This window comes from Oryza glaberrima, chromosome 3, assembly GCF_000147395.1.
Source record: "Oryza glaberrima chromosome 3, OglaRS2, whole genome shotgun sequence".
NCBI classification, from domain to species: domain Eukaryota; kingdom Viridiplantae; phylum Streptophyta; class Magnoliopsida; order Poales; family Poaceae; genus Oryza; species Oryza glaberrima.
The window spans coordinates 22,125,425-22,146,160 of record NC_068328.1 but is presented as its reverse complement, the minus strand read 5'-3'; the positions used below and the strand labels follow the sequence as shown (position 1 = coordinate 22,146,160).

The following is a 20,736-nucleotide window of genomic DNA, read 5'->3' as shown; positions in this document are numbered from 1 at the left end:
TAAGTTAGTTAAAAAGGTTTGACCGACTATGATGAACCCTGAGCTCCACTCAATGCACCCACGGCTATTATTGGCCTGCTTTTTCGGTGAGTTGAAGATAACTACGATTTGGGAGAAACATTGCCGACCCGACTACAATCGTACGAGACGTTGTTGTGTTGTGTCTTAGCGATCGATACACCTCTCTATGGGTTGTTAATCTTGTCGGTGCAGATCAACCTTATTCCTACAAGCAAATCGAAGAAAGAAGCAAGAATAAGATAAAATCAATCTGAATTGCAAATAGGAATTGAATACAATTGATATGTTGGGGTTCCATAACGAGCAAACCGGTGATCTAACCGATCACGGGATTACACGGCAAAGTAGCGAAGTTAAACTTTAATCTAAGGCAAATTTTGCTACAGGACATCGTGACTTCAAAATTTTAGTTGTAGGACACCGCGTGAAGTAACTTTTCGGGAAGAAACTCTCAAAAGTTGGATATTTGCTGGTAAACATTGCATCTATTAAAATAATAATTTCTGGTTAAAGATGAGAGAGAAATCGCGTGACAGTTCTAAAATGCCCTTGGGCACACATGTCAGATCACATGTCAGATCTACAATCTCCCTTCCACATTGCCATGGTCAACACCCTTCGGCTCATCACCGCCGCCTCGGTTGACCCACCTTGATGAGGGTGTTAGGTACCGATCTTCCGATAGGTACTGATAAACAATCGATTTGGGCGGAGTCGCGACACAACTCGATTCGGCTTCTGAACAAACACGCTACTGAGCCCCTCAATCGCAGCACCACGTCTCCTCTGGTTATTAACCGTGCTGAAACCCAGTTGACCTCGCCGAGAAGGCTAATCCCTGTAGGCGAATCGAAGAACACATGCAAGAACAAGATAGATTGCAACCAAATTGCATATGAATGATTAAGCACACGAATTTGGGGTTCCACAAACCGATCTAGCGGCGAAACTGTTCTTGACAGAATAATCTAAGCAAAACACAACTCTAAATGATGACGGCTACTGAATTAATATGATTAGCGATATCCTAGGGTTGCCCTAGGGCGCACACCCCCTTGGGCTAAGCCCATGACACAATTACAATGCCAAAACTCAAAATCAGATTCGGACTGGATGAGGTGTGTGGCTTGTTTTGCAGATTCTCGGCAGCTCGGTAGGAGTTTTGATGTGAGACCAAAACCATCTGAAAGTAGACTCCATAAGCTTTCCAACAAGTACTCATGGGCCCCGAAATTCCTTCTAGATCAGTGGCTAGGTCCGTTTGAAGTTGATGCTGTCAGGAGGCCCGAATCCGAATCCAAAACATGTAGAACTTTATCTCTTGTCTTCTATAGACCAAAAGTGACGTGATGAGATGGAAGTGTACTTGGAGAAGGTCTTGATATGGTCCCAATCGACTTCTTTGATCATTTATGAATTCGTTACTCTCGGTCTCTTTTCTTTCGCCCAAGCAAGTACCTATGCAAACAAAAACACAAGAAACTCATTGTGTAGCAACGTTTGTTCAAATATATAACATGTAAATCTAATGTAAAACATCTACACCTTTGGTTGATTAATACATAAGGTAGTCATGGTTATATCCGAGCTAGTTGTGTCCTTATCATCCTCCCCTTCTTGATTGGAAACCGTCCTCGGTTTCACCTTGTCATAGAGCGTATTGAACTTATGTTTATGTATCACAACATCCGGTGAGGAACATTTCTTGATGGCCATAGATAGAGAATTACTTATATGCATGCGGTACTCTAGACAATACATTTCATCATAAAAAGGAGGAGGTATAGTCAAATTAGAACAAATATATACTTGATGCACATTATATTCTCCTTTACTATCATAATTGCCAATAATATGAAAAATCACATCAGAACGGCATGGCAATTCAAATCTAGCAAATAATTTCTTCTCTAGACAGTTGAGTGGACAAAAATCATCAAATTGAATATAACCCCAAGTATTTAAAGAATATAGCAATTTAAGCTCTTCATTCTCGCTATCAATGTGAATAACATGTTTAAACTCAATACTGGGTGGCTCTACTATAGAACTAACATGTTCATTCACTAGTTGTGGCATGGATATAAGTGAAGCATCGCACAACTCTTCTTTATCACAAGAGACATCAAGCAATTTGTCTTGTGACAAAGGTATTTCAACAATTGTTTCCACTATGGGTTTCTCTAACGTAGCATAAGTAGTGGACATAATTGGCACATCATAACTATGCATACCTTGAGCAGTTGTAGCACCATTATCTTTACCTTTTTTCTCATCTTCAGAAATTGTAGGCGCTTGATCAATTAAACATTCCTCAAGCATGCATGGAGCTATGGATAGATCTTTTTGCTCTTCGTCTTTCTTCTCTTCCTCCTCATTACCTTGGTTGTTCTCAGATGCCTGCAACATATTAATATCCAAAGCAATAGGCACAACAATACGTTCGTTTTGTAATAACTCAGACTTAGTTGAAGGCATCGCAATATTAGTATCTTTTCTAGTATGTCTGAAAATCTCATCGATTCTATTTTTCGTCCTTTCAATACTATCTTTGAAAATTTCCTCGATTCCATTCTTCATCCTTTCAAGATTATCTTCGAAAATTTTAGTAAAACTCATGGGTACCAATTTCATTTCCCGACCATTATGTCTAAATGTGTATGTATTAGCAACAAAATCATGCGATCCATTATTATCACATACCTATGGTTGACCAAACAACAAAGAACATGCTTGCATAGGGACAAGATCAAAATTGGCAGTGTCATGGTAATTTCCAATCGAAAAGTTTATTCTCACAATTCTATTTACCTTGAACTTACCACAAGAGTTGAACCATTCGATGTAATATGGATGAGGATGCGGTTGTGTAAGCAACTCAAGTTTGTCAACCAAATCTGAACTCACAAAGTTGTTGCAACTTTCACTATCAATTATAGCATGACATGCTCTATCCTTAACCACAAACTTTGTTTCAAATAATTCGTGGTACTGCCATTGCTCCGCTTTCTCCATTTGAGAACTTAGCACTTGTTGCACCAAAGTACTTTCATCACGTGCACCTGCCATTGTCAGTAGAAAAGAGAGAACAACAAAACAATATTGTTCCTATTAACTATAGAACATGGATTGTAGTGGAGACAAGCAAATGGAAGCGTCCTACCAAGCTCTTACAAGTGTCTTACCAACAATGCTAAGGACGGTACAACCAGTGGCTGGTTTGTGACACCTTGAAGGACGTGATGTGGCGATTGCAAGGATCAAAGCAGTGCTGACCAGAAGAATATATGTAGAACTTGGGAGGCACAATATATAGTAGCAAAGGAACGCAATTGTACTAATCAGAAAATGCAAAGTTGAATAATAGTTCAAAGTACTAGTCAATGTGCTGGCCTAGTCTAGACTCAACTCTAGCTCAAGCAAGCACCCGACAACACTAAGGACTAGATATGAATCAATGCACAACTCTGCACTCTGAAAACATACTCCAAGGATAAATGGTTTTTTTTTTCTTTCTTGATGCGGCTTTTTTAAGCACATTTCTGCCTTTTTTTCCTTTTTTTTAGGTGCGGCTTTTTTTTCTTTCTGTTTCTTTGCACCTTTCTGCCTTTTCTTTTTTTATTATTTTTTTAGTTTTTTTTTCAACAAGAACTGAACCACTGACCTCGAAGAAGGACTCAAATGTAAATATGAATATTACAGGGACTCAAATACAAAGTGTAAAACTAAAATTAGATCACCTCAAAAATGGAATGCTCACATCATGTAGGTTCCGTTTTTATAAAAATATCTCAAATCTACAACCACCAAAATACCAAACAATGTGATAATCGAGGAAGCGGCACGGGAGAAATTGCCGTGAGGTAGAGGTGGTCGGCCGTGAGGGGAGGTGGTAGTTGCGGACGTGGGGGTGGGGGTTTCGGCCCCAGCCTCCACAGGATAAGGGTGGCCCCACTAATATTTTTTTATATCTAACAGATCCAACCCATATCAACCAACCTCGTGCGTTTTTTTTTTAATTTATTTCTCACGGCACACATAAGCTCGGGAACACACGGCAACACAGGAACCCTAGAAATCAAGCAACTCTCTAACCACTCGATAAAAATTTCTCCAAATCACAAAAACGGAAACCCGACGACGAGACGATCAATTTTTCAAGGTCCCGGCAACAACCGACGAGATGAAAAACTGAACCCAAAACTGACGTACAACTCTCACACTTGAGTGATGAACCCTAGATCTAGGTGATGAACAGATGCAATACTCAAAACTAAAAGTTAAATCTAAAACTAAACCAGCACTCGACACGATGATGCAATCTAGAATTTAACAAAGCAAAATCTAATAGAACAATGCAACGGCTCAAATTGTCTAGGTAAAGAGTACATATTTTTGTGTGGCAATTTTCTGGTTATGGGAAGATAAATTACCTAACGGGCAACCACGCTCTGATACCAACTGATGAGGGGTGTTAGGTCCCGATCTTCCGATAGGTATTGATAAACAATCGATTTGAGCGGAGTCGCGACACAACTCGATCCGGCTTCCGAACAAACACGCTACCGAGCCCCGCAATCGCAGCACCACGTCTCCTCTGGTTATCAACCGTGCTGAAACCCGGTTTACCTCGCCGAGAAGGCTAATCCCTGCATGCGAATCGAAGAGCACAAGCAAGAACAAGAGAGATTGCAACCAAATTGCATATGAATGATTAAGCACACGAATTTGGGGTTCCACAAACCGATCTAGCGGCGAAACTGTTCTTGACAAAGTAATCTAAGCAAAACCCAACTCTAAACGATGATGGCTACTGAATTAATATGATTAGGGACATCCTAGGGTTGCCCTAGGGCGCACACCCCCTTGGGCTAAGCCCACGACACAATTACAAGGCCAAAACTCAAAATCAGATTCGGACTGGATGAGGTGCGTGGCTTGTTTTGCAGATTCTCTGCAGCTAGGTAGGAGTTTTGATGTGTGACCAAAACCATCTGAAAGTAGACTCCATAAGCTTTCCAACAAGTACTCATGGGCCCCGAAATTCCTTCTAGATCAGTGGCTAGGTCCGTTTGAAGTTGATGCTGTCAGGAGGCCCGAATCCGAATCCAAAACGTGTAGAACTTTATCTCTTGTCTTCTATGGACCAAAAGTGACGTGATGAGATGGAAGTGTACTTGGAGAAGGTCTTGATATGGTCCCCAATCAACTTCTTTGATCATCCATGAATTTGTTACGCTTGGTCTCTTTTCCTTCGCCCAAGCAAGTAACTATGCAAACAAAAACATAGGAAACTCATTGTGTAGCAACGTTTGTTAAAATATATAACATGTAAATCTAATGTAGAACATCTGCACCTTTAGTTGATTAATACATAAGGTAGTCATGGTTATATCCGAGCTAGTTGTGTCCTCATCACACCTGGAGGATGGTCACCTCACCTCCTGCCCTCAACCGCCTAGGGACCTCCACCGCTGACCACCGAATCTCCTTCGCTACCGTCGTCGTCCTCCGTGTCCCCAAGCTCCCCGCCAGCTTCTCCGCCTGGAACACCGGGTGCCCTCCCCTCTGTCACTGCGCCACTGGTCCTATCGTCCTCAACCCCGTCTGGACTCATCCAGCCGCATGGCCCGCATCGGCGCCGGCCACCACCTCTGTGCGGCGTCACTCGCCTCTTCCGGCTGTCTCCTCTTGGATCCACCTCCTTCCCCGCGGACCTCGTCGACACCGGCTTCACCGCCGGCGGTCTTTCCTACGACTACGCTGCTCGCCCACGACCGGCCTATGCATCTCCTTCCTCTGTCGCCACCGCCCATGGCAAGCCGCCATCAAGCTTGCCACGCCTCACGTTACCTGTTCCTCCTGCGAGCAGAGGAGGAGGAAGAGGAGGAGGAGGAGGAGGAGGAGGAAGAAGGAGGAGGAGGAAGAAGAAGAAGAAGAAGAAGAAGAAAGGGAAAACGATGCTAGAGGTTTGCATGCGGGCCCCATGTGCTTGAGAAAGAGATATATATAGAGAGTTGCAGATCTGACATGTGGGCCCAAGGGCATTTCAGAACTTTCACGTGATTTCTCTCTTCTCTTTCACACGATTATTTTAATGGTGTGGTGTCCACCAGCAAATATCCAACTTTTGCGAGTGTCTTCCCCCAAAAGTCACTTCGCGTGGTGTCCTATAGCTAAAACCATGAAGCCACGATGTCTTATAGCAAAATTTGCCTTAATCTAAACAAAACCCTGAACGGGTATCTAGCTATTTATGAAGGTGAGAGGACGACCAAGGGGTCCCTAGGCTCATGCTCCGCCTGGTTGGGGTGCACTCTACATTGGCCTCACTTGGGTCAGGGTCCCAAACAAAGTTACAAGCCCATCGGCCCAATATAGGTGTTTTTGCGATTGCAACCAACTAAGAAGGAATTTGGAGATGAGGCTGGTTTCGTTGGAAAGAGTACTTCGAGGGCTTTCCATGAAGTACTCATGGACCCAAAATGGAGCACGTACGCATATTTGGCGGCCGTTTGAAGTCAATACTATAGCAGGTGGCCGAATTGGATTCTAAAACTTGGTCAACTTAATATTGATGTGAGCGACGGTTGTATCAACAGTATCCATGGTCGTATCAGATACAAGATCCTAAAATGAACCATATTTGAAAACGAAGAAAGTATACATAATGGCAAGTCCATATGACAACATAAACGATGATCCCCTCATGTTAAAATGTATGATGTTGATTAGTTCAAAACAAATAACCGACATCACTAAAAAGAAACAAAGGGAGTATAACACTGAAGCTCGATTAATGATGCTGCTGGAACATGTTTGTTGTTTATAAATGAATTCTTAAAATTTAAAAAACAGCGATTGAACCAATGGACCTGTATCTCTATCCCCTCACACAAATCTCAAAGCTTTGGTGGCTATCAGAAACACCGAACGAAGTAGTTTCCTCATCAGTCAAATACATGCCATGTGTTTAAAGTTGTAAGGTGGTGTCATTTATGTTCAAAATCTTGTAAGATACATATTTAAATTTATAATTTTGGCTCACTACTACAAAACAGGTTTTTCCGTGCGGTTCTAGAGGGGTTTTCGCATGTGGTAGAGCTAACCGCACGGGCAAAAGGGTCTGCGAAAATGGAATTTTTGCGTGCGAGTGGCGCTCGCCAAAATATGATTTTCGCGTGTGGGTGCTTATATTGTCCGCACACGAAAATTAAAAACCGAAAAATAAAATAAAATCCGAAACCCTAACCCTATACGCCGCCCTCGTGGTCGCCGTTGTCCTCGTCGTCGCCGGCGCCGTCGCCTGATCCGCCACCCCCATGCCTCCCCACTGCCGGATCTGTCGCTGGAGGGGGCCACCGTGCACGGAGGAGATCGAGCGAGGGGAGGCCAAATCCATGCCGTCCGTTGGGCCCGCCCATGCGAAGCCACCGCCGCGCCAACTGCCTCTTCGTCCTCGGTGGGGGCATGCACGCTGATCCAGCCACCTCCTTCTTGCAGCCAAACCCGTCCGCCCGAAGCCACCACCACACCGGCCGCCTCTTCCTCCTCCTCGTCGTCGGTGGGGGCGTGCGGGCGGATCCGGCCACCTCTTCCTCGCCGCCGAGCCCACCTGCCTGAAGCCACCGCCGCTCCTCCTCCTCCTCGTCGGTAGGGGCGTGTGTGCGGATCCGGCCACCTCCTCGTCGCCGTGGAGCCAGCCTGCCGCGCTTGCAAGCCCGAAGCCACCGCCGCCAAGATCCAGGCCGGGGCCGGTCGCTGTCGCCTCTTACCGCCTTCCACGCGCCGCCGTCATCGTTGCCAGCCGCCACGCACCCGCCGGTCTCTGCCAGCTGCCGAGCCGCTCGCTGCCGCTCCCGTCTCTGTGGTGTCCCACGCCCCCCACCACGTCTCTCCATCTCCTGAGCCGCCCCTGTCACCGTCGCCGTCGGGAGGAGGTGAGAGAGGAGGAGATAAGGCTGTGGGGAGAGAGAGAAAGGAGATAAAGCTGTGGGGAGATGGGACTTTAGATTTTTGAAATTAATGAAAGGGAAGAGAGTGAGGGAGAATAAACTTGTAGGCGGGCCTTTAAGAGGACCGCACGCGGAAATCGATTTTCGCGTGCGGAGAGGCCCGCCTGCGAAATTCGATTTTCACGTGTCGGTCCTCTTAAGCATCCGCACGTGAAAATGATGGGACGATTTTTGCAGACGTGACCAATTTGGTTCGTCTGCAATCTAAAGAGCTTCTTGCACAGGAAAATCGGTTTTTAGTAGTGGCTTAATGTATCACAGGTCTAAACCTCTTTTAACCGTGCACGACCTCCGATGTGACGCTCCACGCCGACACACATTTGCATTTGGCTCTCTCAAACTACGTCGGAGGTCGTACATGGTCGAAGGAGATTTGGACATGTTGTGACACATTAAGCCACATTAAGCCATTATAGATCTAAATATGTATTTTACGATATCAGTGAACTAAGTGACACCACCGTGCAATTTAAGTTGCGGTAACAAAGCAACTACGTACCGTGTCAAACAGGGGGTAAAATGTGTCGCTGTAGCGGCGTGAGTTGATCAATGGCTTGTTCGGGAACGGATTGGCACGGGTGCAAGTCAACCCTTCCGGCATGCATGCGTGCATGACACTAGTTTCACCAAAATGATCTTAATTTTGTAGAGTATACTGCAGTTTTGCAGGAGTATTATACATATTTCTTGTGTGCGTTCTAGCTAGTTAGATATCTACTTAGCGACCCGATTATGACATGACATGACATGCATGATCGCTAGTATATGCTAATGTTAATTACACGTAATTATATAACTTGCTAGAGCAATAATTGTGTTTTTCTTTTCCTTTCGCGTATGTTAAAAGGGGAGTCGGTCGGTAGCTAGCTACCTAGCTAGCGTGCAAAACGGCGAGTTCCTGCATTTTAGCTATCTAGCTATCGGCGAAAATTGAGGAGAATGGCAGCGCAAGGTGTTGCCTCCGTTTACGTGCTTGCCATCCTCACACTGCTCGTCGGACTGATCTTGGCGTCCATCCAAACAGGTAACATCCAAAGAGGCATGTTTTTTGTTTGCGCCACACACGTGTGTACGTACATTATACGTGTCTACCATTTCCTCGGTCACTAATATCTCTTCATGGGTTGCACGTACGTACGAAAACACAAACGATGATGATGATCAACACACAGTGCAATCGGCCATCGGCGTGTGCTACGGCACCAACGGAGACAACCTGCCGGCGCCGGCCGGGCGACGTGGTGCAGCTCTACCAGTCCAACCACATCGACGCCATGCGCATCTACCTCCCCAACGACACCATCCTGCACGCCCTCCGCGGCACCAGAATCGCCGTCGTCCTCGACGCCCCCGACGTCCGCTCTCTCGCCTCCAACGACGCCACCAACGCGTCGTCCTCCGCCGCGCAAGCCTGGGTCCAGGCCAACGTCCGGCCGTACTACCCGGACGTCAACATCAAGTACATCGCCGTCGGCAACGAGGTGAAAGACGGCGCCGACAAGCCCAAGATCCTCCCGGCCATGAACAACATCAGAGACGCGCTCTCCGCGGCCGGCCTCGGCGGCCACATCAAGGTGTCCACTGCCGTCGAAATGAGCGTGGTCGCCGGCTCGCCGCTGCCTTCCGGAAGCGCGTTCGCCGACCCCCTCCATCATGGGTCCCATCGTCAAGTTCTTGGCGAGCAAACGGATCGCCGCTGCTGGCCAACGTATACCCCTACTACGCCTACAAGAACAACAACGGCGTCGACCTCAACTTCGCGCTCTTCCGGCCAAGCTCGACGACGATAGATGACAACGGACACACCTACACCAACCTCTTCGATGCCATGGTTGACAGCATATACTCGGCAATGGAGAAGGAGGGAGGGTCAGATGTGCCCGTCGTCATTTCCGAGACCGGGTGGCCATCGGCTGACGGTCGTGGCGCGAGCAAGGACAACGCCAGGGTGTACAACCAGAACTTGATCAACCATGTCGGAAAGGGCACGCCCAAGAGGCCCGTGGCATTGGAGACTTACATATTCGCCATGTTTGACGAGAACCAGAAGAAGGGAGATGCCATCGAGAGGAATAAGTTCACTTCATGACCGTTAAGAGTGATCGAAATCTAATCCGTGACCCTAAACCACAAAACCGGATATCTCGACCCCCCAAACTCTTAAAACCGGTGCAATTTGACTCCCTTGGTGGTTTTAGAGAGCGGTTTTGCTGACGTGACGCCACGTGGCACCTACGTGGCAATATTGACCGAGCCTTTGATCCACGTGGTGTTTGACGTGGCACTTACGTGGCATTAAAATTAAAAAATTTACGTGGGACCCGTTTGTCATTCACACACAGAAAAATGTGGGGCCCACTAACTGTGGGACCCACATGTCAGTCCTCCTCCCTCTCTCCCTTCTCTCTCTTTTTCTCTCCCCTTCTTCCCCTTCGGCCGGCGGCAGGGCATGGGCTGCGGTGTGGCGCCGCCTGGCAGGAGCTGAAGCGGTCCCCGCAGTGGAGGAGTCGACGATGGCGAGGCCAGCTCTCGGCGAGATGGGGTCGGCGTCTGTTCTCCGCACTAGCCGGCGACAAGGGTGCTGATCGGTGCCAGCGTCACCGTGGCCTTCTTGCTCCTGCTCGCCTTCTTCTTCATCATCTTGCCGCGCGGCGGCACACCGCCGGAGGTGGTATCATCGTCCAAGGAGGGCGGGATCCGGGGGCATGGCGGCGGTGTATTCCAGGTTGAGAGCTATGGGGAGAGGTGCGAGCACGTCACCGAGGAGGATGACCATGATCGCCGGCGATTCCCGCGTGGCTACGTCGACTACCTGTACTTGTTCGACTGCGTGTTCGGTGTGGAGTGGCGGGTTCTTGGCTACGGCGTGACGGCGGCTTGGCTCGCCGTGCTGTTCTACCTGCTCGGTGACACAGCAGCGGTGTACTTCTGCTCCAGCCTCAAGGGCCTCTCGTGGCTGCTCCGCCTCTCCCGACGATCGCCAGCGTGACGCTCCTGTCGCTCGGGAACGGCGCGCTGGACGCGCTCTCCACCATCGCGTCGTCACCTACGGCGGGGGAGAGGGGGAGACCACCACCGTCGTTAGGAAACTTGCAATTCGCTCACAACTCACACGCTCAACCTCACTGAATCTCTGAAACTCTGAAGATTGTAAGACTGTAAACAGTAAACTGAAAAACCGAAGAACAGAGTTCTGAACAGAGTGGTTTTTGTGCTGCTTAAGTCTCACCAGTCACCGCAGCTTCTCTATTTTCTTCTCTATTTATTCATCTCCATCAGCAGTTCGTTACATGCATAACTGGAAAGAACAAGCCAGACTTCAGCCAGCCACTATATGCATGCAAAACAGAAATTAAAAAGCTCAAGATTGCAAAATATCCATCAGCGCACACGGCATCATCGCCGACGAACCACCAAGATCCCGACGCGAGCCAGCTTCCTCTTCTGTCGTCGCCATCGTCCCGCTCCCGTTCCCACTCCCTCCCCGCCGCCGACTGCCTCCAGTCGGGACTATCCAAGAAGAGCCGCGGCTGAGCGGGGACGAGGAGCCTCGCCCTCCTTGTCGGTACTGAACGGGCGCGAGTGGACGGAGCGGCAGCCGGACATGTCCCCCGACGCCGATGTAGTTGATGGAGATGTGGTCCAGCGACTCGCGAGCCGTCGGAGACCGCGCCGGTAACCGCAAGGGCGAGGATGACGAGCAGCATATTGGGCCGCCGCCGCCGCCGTTCCCCTCGTCCTCCCACTATTGCGAGCCTCCGCGGCCGAGCCGCCGCCGACTGCGCTGCGCCCCGATGCCACCAGTCGCCGCTGCTCACCCCGTCCTCCCGCCGCTGCTGGCAATGAAGAAAGAGAGAACGTAGGAGAGGAGAGAGGACTCGCTGACAGGTGGGCCCCACTTTATTTTTTTAACTTATTTGATGAGTAGAATGCCACGTATGCGCCACATCAGCGAAACCGTCCTCCAAAACCACCGAAGGAGTTAAATTGCACCGGTTTTAAGAGTTGAGGGGTCGAGATATCCGGTTTTGTGGTTTAGGGTTACGGATTAGATTTCGATCACTTTTGAGGGTCTAAAAGTGAACTTATTCCCCATCGAGAAGCACTTCGGGCTCTTCAACCCGGACAAGTCACCGGTTTACTCCATTAATTTCTCCGGCACTTCGGACTCCGGCCTCCAACCCCAACCAAGTATGGGTTGGGCTAACCGTCCGGCCTTCTACGCTCTAATGATCGTGGGCCTTAGTTTGAAACTTACTAACTTGGCCGGTTTAGTTGTTAGGGGCGGTGGCAAGTGAAACAATCCAGCGCATATGTACTCTCATTAGTGGTGATCTGAGCAAAATTTAATCGGCATAATAATCGGATATTGTTTTTGGATATTTTGTATCCTCATTTAAGCAAGGCAAGGACTACATCCAACATTCAAGCAGATGAAATATTTAGCAGTTTTTTTTTGCCAATTATATATAAATGGAGGTTGTATCTTTGCTTTTAGACTAGTAATCTAAGTCGTTTTTATTCAATTCGCAGTAATTCGACCTGCAATATCCGGAAGATTGATTGTAATTCTTTCGAAACAAAAGGCCACCAAAAATAATTTTATTATCATTACCTATATTATAAAAATTAAAGATAACTTTGTACTCATCGTCTGTTATTACATCTGATGCTCTGGAAGAAAACTTCTACTCTGAGCTAGCTTTTCGTTCGACTTTGTTTCCCTGCACGCGCTTGCCTTGCATGACATCGCTTCTGTTCTAAAAATTCATCCATCTTCACAAGGACGCGCCTTCGGCAGCACGACTTGAGCCCCCCACTCCTCCCGACTCTGCATCTATCGATCCCCCCCCTCCCCCCCAACCTCCTCCCAGAACAAGTTCTTCTACCAGCAACTCGTGAGATCGAAACCGCACAGCGGAAGCGGTAGGATCAGATCAATCAAAACATAATGAAGAAACTATGGACACCTGGCCATTGAGTGTGGGTGCAAGGGTGGCACTGTTGACGGAGCGAGATCAGGTTAGACTGATCTTGGATTGAAGTAAATAATACTTCCTCCGTTATAGTCCGTTATAGGTTAAAAGACTTTATAGCATTGCCGATTCATTAACATATATATGAATATGGATAATATTAGAAAGTCTTTTAATATAAAACGGAGGAAGTATAATGGTTTGATCAGGAAGCGGCTAATATGATATATTGTAGTAATGCATTAAAAAGGCTCTGATTTTTTCAAGTTATTCATCGAATTTTTGAAATGTTTAATTTATATCTATAATCCAATAGATAATCTATAACAATGGTCTGCTTTATAATCTAAATTAAACATAGCAAAGTCATCAAACTTTATTTCTTGCCTCACGGTAGCTGAGAAATAGAGAGTAGATGGGATGGGAACGTGCACAGTTGCGCACGGCAAACGGAGCGGTCCATTAGCACGATATTAATTAAATATTTGCTAATTTTTTTTTCAAAAAGGATTAATTTGAATTTTTTAAGCAACTTTTGTATATAAACTTTTAAAAAAACACATCGTTTAGTAGTTTGAAAAGCGTGCGCGTGGAAAACGAGGGAAAGGGGTTGGGAAGAGGGGCATCCGAACACACCCTTAAGCTAATTTTGCAATATTGGGACTGCAAACATTGGGGCTTCGTTGTTTTGACACTCCGAGTGGATGACAAATGGGCCCATCTGTGTCTATGAAATGTGGATCCAGGATCATTATAGCAAAGGTTTGTGTTTGCAGTGTCATAATTGTAAATCCCCCTTGTTAGAGAGTTACTTTTCAACTGTAGTTGATTGTAGTTGATAGACTGAGCTTTTTTTTATTCAATGGTAGCAAAGATGGACTTGGGCCTTTGGAGTGGATGAGTATGATTAAATAAAAGAGTAAATTCCGTAAAACACTACTTATGTACAAATTCACGAGACCATGAAGATTTTTGCATGTAGCATATAACCACAGGTATTATGGTTCTAAAGTTTCACTAAACCACACTATTGATCATTTTAACTTTGATCTATCACACTTTGAGTTTTACAATCATATCTCAAATTTTACAAGGATTATCCATAATATAAATGTTACTTTTCAAAATTTTGATATAGGAGTATGTCAAAATGGCTAACAATGTGGTTTTGTGAAACTTTATAACCATAATATCTGGGTTATATGTCGCTTGCCAAAATTTCTGTTGTTTTGTGCAAATTTAACCATAATAGTTGTGGTTTTATAAAATTTACTCTGAAATAAAAAGTGGTCGCAACCCACGATGAAGTCACAGTGATTATCTTTTACAGCATGCACATCTAATTAACTAGGTGAAACCCCGCGCATTGCTGCGGAAATTTAGTATGATAACAATAAAAAAATAACGTGTAAGATAGCTAGATAACATCAGATTAAGTAAGTTAATGTGGTTTATGATAATTTAAATTTAAATAGTATGTAGAATGGTGATTTAAACGTAAAAAGTAAAGTGGTATGACTTTATGGAAGAAGAAAAGTTGGGAGATAGTTTGGACCGTAGATTAATCATCTAAAGGCTAAAAACAATTGAGGTGATATGACTTAATTAGAGAAAAAAAGAGAAAGATAATTTGGACCATAGACTAATCATTTAAGCACTAACTAAGTGAGGATAAACTATATAAGTATATAGGATATCATAAAACATAATAAAGATATACATTGAAATATTATGTGAATTATCTGGGATGATAATTTAAAATTCTTGTATTTTAAAAGCTCTTAAATTATAAAAACTATAAAATTATACTCCCTATGTTTCTAAATATTTGACGCCGTTGACTTTTTAGCACATGTTTGACCATTCGTCTTATTCAAAAGCTTTTGTAAAATATGTAAAACTATATGTATGCATATAAGTATATTTAACAATGAATCAAATGATAGAAAAAGAATTAATTCACATATTTAATTCTTTTTTATAAGACGAACGGTCAAACATATTTAAAAAAATCAACGGCGTTAATTATTTAGAAACGGAGGGAGTAGATAATATAGCATGTTTGCATAATGTTTAAATGTGATTATTGTTAGTGGATGATGATGTGATATCTTGTTAATGGATGATGATATGGTATTTTTGCATATTAAGTTTAAGGAGTTAGTGGGTTGTAACTTTATAGTAAGATTGGATACTTATATACTATATATTTAAATAAAACCTAAAAATTACAATGATAAGAAATACAATTTTTTCAGCATTTGATGTTTCTTTTAATCCTGTAACAAAGTAAAAAAAAAACAAAAGTTCAAAGTAACATTCTGTCAGTCTTTAAAAAAGGAAGTTCTGATACGGAGTACTACTCCGGGGAGTAATGGTGTTTTTGGTCCAGAGAGGCCCAAAGCGTAAGCCGAAACGAGACTGGGGGTACGGAAAAGCCCATATCGCGAACAACATCGCGGCGGAACGGGCCCGCCTTCTCCTTCCCCTTCTCCTGTCTTGTCTCCTTCGCCCGCGCCGCGCCGCCTGCGCCGATCTCCATCCCGGCGAGCACCGCTGCCGGCCTCCTCTGCTGCTTCCGCCGCACACTCTCCTCTCTGACTCCTTGTCCCCCCCCCTGCCCCCGGGCTTCGGCTCCCGTCTCCACGAGAGTCCGCCAGCCGCCTGCGCTGATCTCCATCCCGCCGTCGCCGCCGCCGCCGCCGCTGACGGAGACATGAACCAGCCGGTGCAGAAGAACACGCTCTATGTAGGTACGTGCCAGTCGTGCCACGAGCTCCAAGCTAGAGCTCTCCTCACCCGTCTTCTTCTTTCTCTTCTGTTTTTCTTTTCCACGCCTGCCACCTGCTCGACGAAATTCCTCCTTCACGGGGTTATCTTTTTTCCTGGCCGCCGGCGGAGTAGCAGTGTGGTAGTGAGCTGAGCTGAACCCGTGCCTCGTTTCTTGGTTTTTGTGGTGCCGCAGGTGGGCTGGCGGAGGAGGTGGACGAGAAGATCCTGCACGCGGCGTTCGTGCCCTTCGGGGAGATCAAGGACGTCAAGACGCCGCTCGACCAGGCCACGCAGAAGCACCGCTCCTTCGGCTTCGTCACCTTCCTCGAGCGGGAGGACGCCGCCGCCGCCATGGACAACATGGACGGCGCCGAGCTCTTCGGCCGCGTCCTCACCGTCAACTACGCCTTCCCTGAGCGCATCAAGGGAGGAGAGCAGGGGTGGGCAGCACAGCCAAGTATGTCCAGCTTCCTTCCTTCCTTCTTATTGCTTGTCCAATCGTCTCCATTGCTCATCGCTTATACCTGCTTAGTTTCCTGACTTAGGGCTAGAACTCTAGAACTGCTGGTTTTGACTACCTCGTTTTGGCTTAAATTTTTATTTGCAATGTGGTGCAAATGCCAAATGCGTGGTCCAGACCCCAGATCGTAGAGGGTGAGGAGTCGCAAAGAATTTTGATTGTAGGACTTGTGTTTTGCCTGATCTAGTAAGAGTAAACAATGGCAAAAGTTTATCATGATTTGTCTTTGTCATGACTTGTATTTTATCATGATTTGTCTTTAGGTTTTCACTGCCATGAATTTTCTTCCATTCATTTTTATTTGCTTGTAACAAATTGGGGTTATCAATGTGAACAATGAAAAGTTTAAAATGTTGAAGATCCTTGTTTCTTCAACATTATCTTTAGCATTTGGGTCCTGGGGCCATTAGTCAGTGAGACATGAGAGTGGCGTATCATTGAACTCAATGAGTAGCATGCCCTACAAAATTTGATTTTCTGTTATGGAAGTAGAACTATCTCATGTGATAAAATTCAGCTTTTGTAGTCCACAGAAAATTTTAGTTCTTAGCATTATTTGAATTTGCAGAATTTAGACCTCTATTGAGGCTTGCAATGATTACTTTACAATTGGTAGTAGTTGATGAATGAGTGTGTTTTAGGTGCTTCTTGAAATTCTGGAGCCTTATATTTTTCTAATAGGGCATTTGGGTATTTAAACATCAGCGCTTGCTTGGTTAGGTCGAAATCACAGTGCTAAAAGTCCCAATTATAATCTGTAGCACTCCAAATGTTTCAATTTGATTCAGTTGTAATGGTGGCAATAAGCAACTGCTGTAGGAAAGAGCAAGCTTAACTTATATAAGATCATGACCCTTGTGTCTTCAGTCTGTACAAATTACAAAACTGTATATCGTAGTAGATCATGAGCCTTGTGCTAATAGATGGAGCCAATGATGCGAAATTATTCCTATTAATATTGGATGCCGTAAGTGTTCTCTAACAATCTTTGACGGACTCTATTGACATGCTAGCTTGGGATTCTTCTGAGAAAAACGTGTAACACTAGTAGCACCAAAGGTGCGTACTGCATTTGCATGCACTTGCTGTTCCTAAAATCTGGAAGTTTGAAATGCCAGTCAAGAATGGCTACTTAGCCCTGGCTACTGTTTCATCACTCTATTCGATAACCTATATTAGGTTATTAACTGTTCTCTGTCCAATGCAGTCTGCTAACTATGTCAGTATTATAATTTCATTAATTAGCCTGGTAATGTGCTCGATTTGTTTTACTGGGCATTTAAATTATTTCATAAGTTGATGTATACTTTGAGGAAAGTGAATACATGATTAGCAGATTATACAGGAATGTAGAAGGCTAAACTTTGTGATCCCTGTGTAGTGAAAGCGCACCGATACTATTAGTAATGAACTATTCCCATAATATAGAACTTGATGTTCTTCCTCCAGGACTTGCAACCCTTCACAATGCACTGGAGACTGCTATTCTTAGAGACTTGTATTGATAATATGAACAAACAAATAATGCAATGTTAATGAAGTCCTTTTTAGGTCATGGTAATCATTTTGGTGATTCTCCATTTCTCATCGTCTGAAAATATCATTCAATTTTAGGCCCCTTTTAAAATGAAGGATAATGTTTTAGGAAGCGCCAACATCCGATGAGAGTGAAGACTTCCTTAACCATCAGTTTATTACAAGACTGCTATATTTCAAGAATAGAAATGAACTTAGAAATTTTTTTATGAGAATGAAAAGAACAAGAATGACCACACTATATAATTTATTGTACATACTACAATTTGTATTAGCGGTGTTCCTGAATCACTGCATCGGTGTTCACAAAAAAAGTAGTATTATCTTGCCACAGAGTAGTATTGCCATGCATCTAATGATTTAATCCAGCCATAGTTACTTAATGATCAAAGCATCACTTGTGCGGAACTGTCCTTTGTGTATTTGAATGTTCAAGAGAAATTCTTTGTTCCACAAACACTTACGTCATTTTAAATATTTAGCTAAATAATCTGAGCAACCATCAAGTCTAATGTTGTGTTGCAATCTTGTAGGTCTTCTATATCTTTCTCAATGATGTTTTCCTTGAGTCCTAGCTGTACATACCACTTACCTGCACTGAAATCTTTTTTGTTTATTTCATTTTTTTTTGCAATATATTCATTTCATCTTGATTTTCGTTATTGCATAATTGCTGTCATGTATCACCCAATAGACTCATATAGTAGAAGGAATCACTACACTCTAGGGCCCTTTTTCTGTTCCACGTGCATGACACTGATATGGTGACACCACTACACGTTCTAATAAAAAAGTAGTATATATGCATTATTTTCACATCCTCAATCGTTTGCCACTGAAATAATGTATTGCGAGCTTTAAGCAAGGAAAATGTACCTCAAATAGGATCCTTAACTCCTAGAATTCAATTTCAGTAGATGTCTATATGTTCTAGAATTCTATTAACCAGAGATGAGGGGAGCTGAAGGATTGAGATGGGGTTAGGGTTTAGTGTCCTGGCCAAGTGGGTTGGGTTGTCACATATGATTCGGGGATGAGTCGACCTTGTCTCGGAGAATAAAAGAAGTTATTTTTTCTGTATAATCATCCGACATTTGGTCGATAAGCATCCTAAGCGTATCAGAGCTGCACATGTCATTAGACACCAATGCTCAACTTTTCTGAAGTGTTTGTGCATCATAGTTGTTTAGAGATAAGATAATGTTGAGCTGTCAGGTATTTCCTTAATTTTAGAGAGAATTTTCTTATAGGTCAAATTCCTTGATGTAAGGATGAGGTTTGTATCTCTTTTCATTAACCAAGAAGTAAATAAAAGTCTTTGGTATCTCCCTCCTCTTCCTTGCCCTTGTAGTGGGGCTGCCCAGACGGTGCACCTGGGTTGCCTGGTCAAGCAACACCTTAATTAGGCTTAGTAGCCCCTTATCCCTACCATGCACATTACAAGTGCTCAGCTCATATTTAGGAGAACTACTGCACAGACTCTGATAGATCTTCTGGTGTACTTCCAATGCTTGTGCCTTCCATAATTTCTTGTTCAAGCTTTTTGTATTTTTTTCAAATCAAGACATTATTTTTGGAAATTGAAATACCAATGGTTGTGTGGAATTATTCAGCTCCTACCACCTATATTCATGGTAGCATACAAGCTTTTTAGTTTTTACCACGTTAGTCCTCACTAATAGAGGGGTGAAAACACTTACTTTGCCAAAAGTTGGGAAAATTATTTTCTTACCATATAATGGTGTGCCTGGTTTTGCCACTGAAACCCGTAAGTCCCTGAAAGCATTATGCCTATACCATTTGTTTTTTCTAAGGCTTAAAATGATTGTAGCAGAAAGCAGCTGATAAATTATGTATTGTGGAACACTGCTAACTGCTAAGAACTTCTACCATATTACTATGTTTTCATAGATGATTCTACCAGGTATACTTTCTGATCTGGATCAGAGGGTAAAAATGATGTCAAGGCATTTTATACATGTTTTAAGTATAACTGTTTGCTTATATACTAGTAAACCCTCTATGCCTGCAGCACGATTCGCCTTAGCTGAAATCAAAGATAGCATTTTGTCGCAATATCATCTATATAAACTCTACTATATATGAGCCATCAGGACACTAGATACATCTGAACAAATTACGAATTTGATAATGTGATTGATTCGTACTGTATGTAGAGCATCCCTTTGTTGCTTGTGCTTTTGTTAGTACTGCTTCTAAACATTGATTAATGGTAAAATGCTGACAAGTTTGTTTGTCTCTTTTCAGTTTGGGCTGATGCAGATACTTGGTTCGAGAGGCAGCAGCAGGAAGAAGAAATGCAACGCCTTCAGGCAGAGCAGCGTGCAGCGATGCAGGCAGCAGAGAAGCTGCACAGGGAGAAATTGGCTGCAGAAAAAGAAGGGGAGAAAGAAGAGGAGACTGATACCAATGCAGACCCCATGGCTGCAGCAGAAGCTCAGGCCTTGAAACAGAGCTCTTAAATCCTTGTGTATTAATGTTAGAACAAGTAGTACTGCAGGCATGTCCATTTGTCAAATGCATGCTATTCTAAATCCGTCGGTGCAACTAACATGCTATTCTCTGCGGACTTGCTAAGCTAGTTGTTAAGTTGGAGCTTTCTGTTCATACTGCCTGTGTACCACTAGTAACATGGATTTTGGGGCTATGAAAAATTGATTTGTGTTTAGCTGTACTGTCACATTCACAGGTGATTTGCATGTCGTCTTATTCTCTGTACATGTATTTGATAGTTTCTCTTGCAACTTTACAAGTCACCGAAACTTCCACCGTCGCCTTATGCCTGTCGCTAAATCAAATACTAGTTAATTCATCCGTCTGTACCTTCAAAGATTATCATAAAATCAGATTACCCATACACCCATTCAGAAAAAAG

The 20,736-nt window shown here is 44.3% G+C and overlaps 1 protein-coding gene and 1 pseudogene across 1 annotated transcript; both read left to right on the top strand.

The window, feature by feature from the left end:
* Positions 1 to 8,975: 8,975 nt before the first annotated feature.
* LOC127766329 (glucan endo-1,3-beta-glucosidase GII-like) lies at positions 8,976 to 12,334 on the top strand (annotated as a pseudogene).
* Positions 12,335 to 15,434: 3,100 nt separating this feature from the next.
* Positions 15,435 to 20,529, top strand: LOC127765468 (uncharacterized). The gene is made up of 3 exons (XM_052290380.1): positions 15,435 to 15,765; positions 15,978 to 16,241; positions 20,109 to 20,529. Exons 1-3 carry the CDS (start codon positions 15,729 to 15,731, stop codon positions 20,321 to 20,323), a joined length of 516 nt encoding a protein of 171 aa, XP_052146340.1. The 5' UTR covers positions 15,435 to 15,728; the 3' UTR covers positions 20,324 to 20,529.
* Positions 20,530 to 20,736: the final 207 nt, after the last annotated feature.